Raw genomic sequence first — 4,479 nt, 5'->3', positions numbered from 1 at the left:
ATACTTCCCAAATGTTTATAATTTTGTATTTAGTTTTTCTTTAAAATAAACTAATGTAAACCACTTGGGTTGTGGTGACTTGGTAAGACATGTGGAAGATATGGTGGATAACCTATTGACCCATATTCAAATCCTGGCACCACTCAGCCCTTGTGGCCATGGAGGTTCGCCTGCAGTGACTCCAGGGCATGAGGCAAAGCCTCATGTTTGCAGCGGGGGATCAGTCGGTGCACGAAAGCTGGCCCGGAAACCCTCGTTAGGGAAGTTCCCTTTCCAAAAAAAACTAATGTAATATATGATTCTCACACCTAATATTAATAATAATTTAGATGTCTCAAAATTTGAACTCTAGACCTACTATGTGAAATTTGACACAATCACCACTAAGCTTCAATCCCAATGACTAACTTATCTAAAATGAATATCCCTTTAAAGTATCCTTGTATTAGAACATTAGACTACTCGGAGTGGGCAACGCCCCACTCCCGTTATTACGCATCATAACACGTGATAACACCAGTGAACACCGCTCCACCCTCCCGTTATTGCATGTTAAGGGCTTTCACGTTATTTCCCGTTACCACCATCACATATGGTAATGGCGTTTTTTTGTTTTTTTGCCTTGTAACTCGTGTGGGCGTTGCCCACACCCACCCCTCTTAGAATTCACTTATGAATTTTTAGATCTTTACTGTATGGATAAATATACCGAACAACAATATTCAATGAATGTTCAATGAATATCCATTTTTGAAGGAATTTATTTGTAATAATAATTTTAGAAACATGTTTTACATAAATGAATGTCAAAACCAATGGAATTAATAACATTTCGTAAAAACAACATTTGTGGCGAACAAATGCGTGAAATCTAATTTGGATTTGGATGGTTGACTTAGTAAGAAAATATAATTTCCATCACAATTTTGAAGTTATCACATATGAGATAATCAACTCGTGTTTTTATATCCCACTAGGTGTGATATCCGTGTATTACACGGGTTGATTTAAAAAAAAGATTAAACATTAAAGTGTAAAAAAAAATATTTTTTAATATACAACTTTAAAATAAGAAAAAAATAAACGTATTTATTGGAATTTAATATCATATATATGATATTTAATATTGTACATATATAAGTATATGACTTTAACTTTAAAATCGAAACAAACCAAAAATTAACAAGTGAATAATATTTATTTCAAAAATATCATAAAATGACAAGTGTCAAAACTCATGAGAGATTGACATGTGACAAAAAAAACACCTTCATTTATTAAGAAGGATATTTGCGATCGAGAACCGGAAAGAAAAAAAAAAGTGATAAGCGTCTATTCATGACAAATTAGAGCAGATAAAATGTCAAAAAAATGTATAATCATCTCTAATAAATGAAGGTTTTTTTGCTATTTATTACATTTTCATTTAATTTGACAAATGTCATTTTGTGGTTATTTTGAATTAATTTTTTTCTCATGACTTTTCTATTTTATTAAATTTCATATAATATTTTAATATAATAGTTACAATAGTAATAAATGGATATAAATTTTATTAATGAACTTAACTTTTAATTTCAAAATTCTCAAAATTAAAGCTTATTAATTTTTTTTATTTATTTAAATTATTTGTTTAAATTTAAAAGATAAAAAACATTTCTATTATAATAATTCATTATTTTTCTTATTTTTTTATAAATTTAAAATTTTTAAATATTTTAACATTTATATTTATTTATTTTAAATTAATTAATATAATACATTGATTTCACAACTAATTAACATTAATAGATAAAATGACAATATAACCATAAAATAGTAATGGTTGTTATATTGGGGGTCAAGCAGGAAATACTCCGTAAATATTTATTGTGAGATGTCCCCTATTTCAAGACATTTTTATAAATTTTTCCTAATTTTTAAATTTTTATCTTTTCGAAAATCTCGCAACTTAACACCCAATTTTTACACTTCGAAACTTTATTTTTCTTTCTGTTCATATCCGAAATCAATATTTGTGAAATAGTCCCCCATTTTAAGACATTTTCTTAAACTTTTCCCATCTGTATATTATCTTCTTTAAAATCACTAAATTTTACACTTTATTTTTTCATTAGGAAAAAAATTTTACCCCAAAAATTACTATTGAAATGCCCACAACAAAAAGAGCTCAAAAAATAATATATTTAATAAAAATTTATGATCTCTGCAATATATGAACAATTGAGTTGTATCTGACAGTACAGTTTTACCATACAAATGAACTTCAACTAAACCAAAATCATGAACCCCAAACACTTATATTTGTTCCTGCAAATTCTCATAAAAACTAACATCATCAATGTATCGTATTAAAGGCACACATTAAACAAATTACATAAAAACCTATTCATAATATTAAAGAGCTAAGTCATAAAGAAAACATTACATCATACAAAAGTACACTACAAAATTTAATATCCAAAAATTCAAAATATAGATCTATATAGTTCTACACAGTAAAAAACATTAAACAAATTATTAATAACAAAACGGATATGGATCCGGATACAAGATTTACCAATTATTGTTTAATCCTTAATCCATATTCAAACTCTTGGTCTAATTGTAGCTCTAAGACTCTTCTTCATCACCACTGTGAACTCCAATTTCTCACTGAAATCAATCTTTGTGTCCTCCGGGAAGGACCTCCATTCGAATTCCTGAACCATCCGAGCTATCATCAGATTCACGTGCACCGTCGCCATGTTCAGCCCTGGGCAGATCCTCCGCCCCACCCCAAACGGCAACATCTTAACTCCGGTCACCCCTGTAATGTCTGCATCCTCGCCGCCGGTCAAGAACCTATCTGGGTCGAATTTTTTCGGGTTTTTCCACAGTTTCGGATCTTCTGCTACACCCGGTAGAAATATCTCAACATTTGTTCCGATCGGTATATCATACCCGGCTAACTTTGCAGGCTCGATAACCGAATGGGTTAGAGAAAAATAAGTGGGCGGATGTTTTCGTAATAACTCCTTTACGACGGCGTTTAGGTAGGGCATGTGCTCGACGTCTTTCTCGTCGACTCTTTTCTCTCCGACGGTGGCTTTGATCTCATCGTAGAGCTTCGATTGTATGGTAGGGTTTTCGATAAACCTCGCGATGGCCCACTCGATCGCCGTTCCGGTGGTATCGGTGCCTCCGTTGAGGAATTCCGAGCACAAAGTGACAATCTCTGGATTCGTTGGAGGATGCTTCCGTCCCTCCACTGTTAAGTCGAACAAAGTATCCAGGTATGAGAACTCTGCCGCCGTTGGATCGGATCCTGGATTTTTCACCGCCGCTCGACGCTGCTCGATGAACGGCACTAACGTCGCAATTTGCTGCTCCCTGACTTCCATTGCTTTTTTCCGCTGCTTCGAGAAAAAAGGTCTCAGTAATGGTAGATAATCGTCGATTCTCGGGTCCAGGGTGATCAAAACCGTCTTCATCATATCGTCCATTTTCTCGATCGTCTTCTCGTCCATCTCCACGCCAAAACACATCGCAAGAAGAATGCGAAAAACCGCAAACCGTGCATTTCTCAGCACCCAAACTGCTCCGCCGTTCGCTTCCGCCTCCATTTTCAACCGTTCAACAAGCTTATCCATGGCGGTATCCCTCACATGCCTAAACGTACGTAATTTAGCCGCACTAAGCGCGTTCTGGACCATGTTCCGCCGGAGTGACCGCCACACCGGACCGTACAACGCAGCGTTGACAGTAAATTTGTCACAGCTGAAAATCGTTCTGGTGGGATTTTCAGAGGGTCGGGTAGCGAATAATGCACCCTTTTCAATCAACGCCTCATGAACCAAATCTGCACTGGACAAAATAACCATGGTGCGGGACCCCATTTTAAGAGTGAAAATCGGACCGTATCTCGGTAGCAATTCTCTGACATACTGGAAGAAAGGCTTCCCGGAACCGGCCACCTGAAAAAGATTGCCGATGACCGGCCAACCAGGAGGGCCAGGAGGGAGAGTCAATCGCTTGGATTTAGAATTCCTTGTGAACAAAATCATAATCCCAGATACCAACAAAGCTATTGCAGCGAAGATTATATGATAATAAGGAGAGAGAACAGAAGCCTCCATATTGTTGTCTGTGTTGCTGAGAGAAAAATGATGAAATTGGGAAATGATATGAGCAATGAGTATGAGAATGAGTGGGGATATATAAAAGAGAAAAATGCATGAATTTACAGGTGGAGGTGTAATTAAGAGGATACATTCAAAATCTCCCAACTACATACCAATCAAGTGCCAACCTGGGAGTAGCCGGGGGGGGGGGGGGGGGGGGGGGGGGGGGGTTCTCTATCTCAATCTTCGAGTGGTTAATCTAGTTCATCATCGACTCCCTTTTGAATTTTCGGCTTTTCCCTGGTTCATCATCGACTCATCCCCAATCCATTCTCAATCTATCAATATAATAAACTCAATTTACGCAAAAAACCAA

The 4,479-nt window shown here is 36.0% G+C and overlaps 1 protein-coding gene across 1 annotated transcript; it reads right to left on the bottom strand.

Annotated features, from left to right (window-relative positions):
• Positions 1 to 2,499: 2,499 nt before the first annotated feature.
• On the bottom strand, positions 2,500 to 4,184 carry LOC145088078 (cytochrome P450 77A2-like). Its single transcript, XM_079026281.1, has one exon. It carries the CDS (start codon positions 4,116 to 4,118, stop codon positions 2,589 to 2,591), a length of 1,530 nt encoding a protein of 509 aa, XP_078882407.1. The 5' UTR covers positions 4,119 to 4,184; the 3' UTR covers positions 2,500 to 2,588.
• Positions 4,185 to 4,479: the final 295 nt, after the last annotated feature.

Source organism: Lactuca serriola, chromosome 2, assembly GCF_051521515.1.
Source record: "Lactuca serriola cultivar US96UC23 chromosome 2, Lser_US96UC23_V15, whole genome shotgun sequence".
In the NCBI taxonomy this organism is placed as follows: Eukaryota; Viridiplantae; Streptophyta; class Magnoliopsida; order Asterales; family Asteraceae; genus Lactuca; species Lactuca serriola.
The sequence above is the reverse complement of the archived record's forward strand: the minus strand, read 5'-3'. Positions and strand labels throughout refer to the sequence as shown.

Excerpts from the sequence above, each read along its gene's own strand:
- LOC145088078 (XM_079026281.1), bottom strand. The coding sequence starts at position 4,118 with ATGGAGGCTTCTGTTCTCTCTCCTTATTATCATATAATCTTCGCTGCA.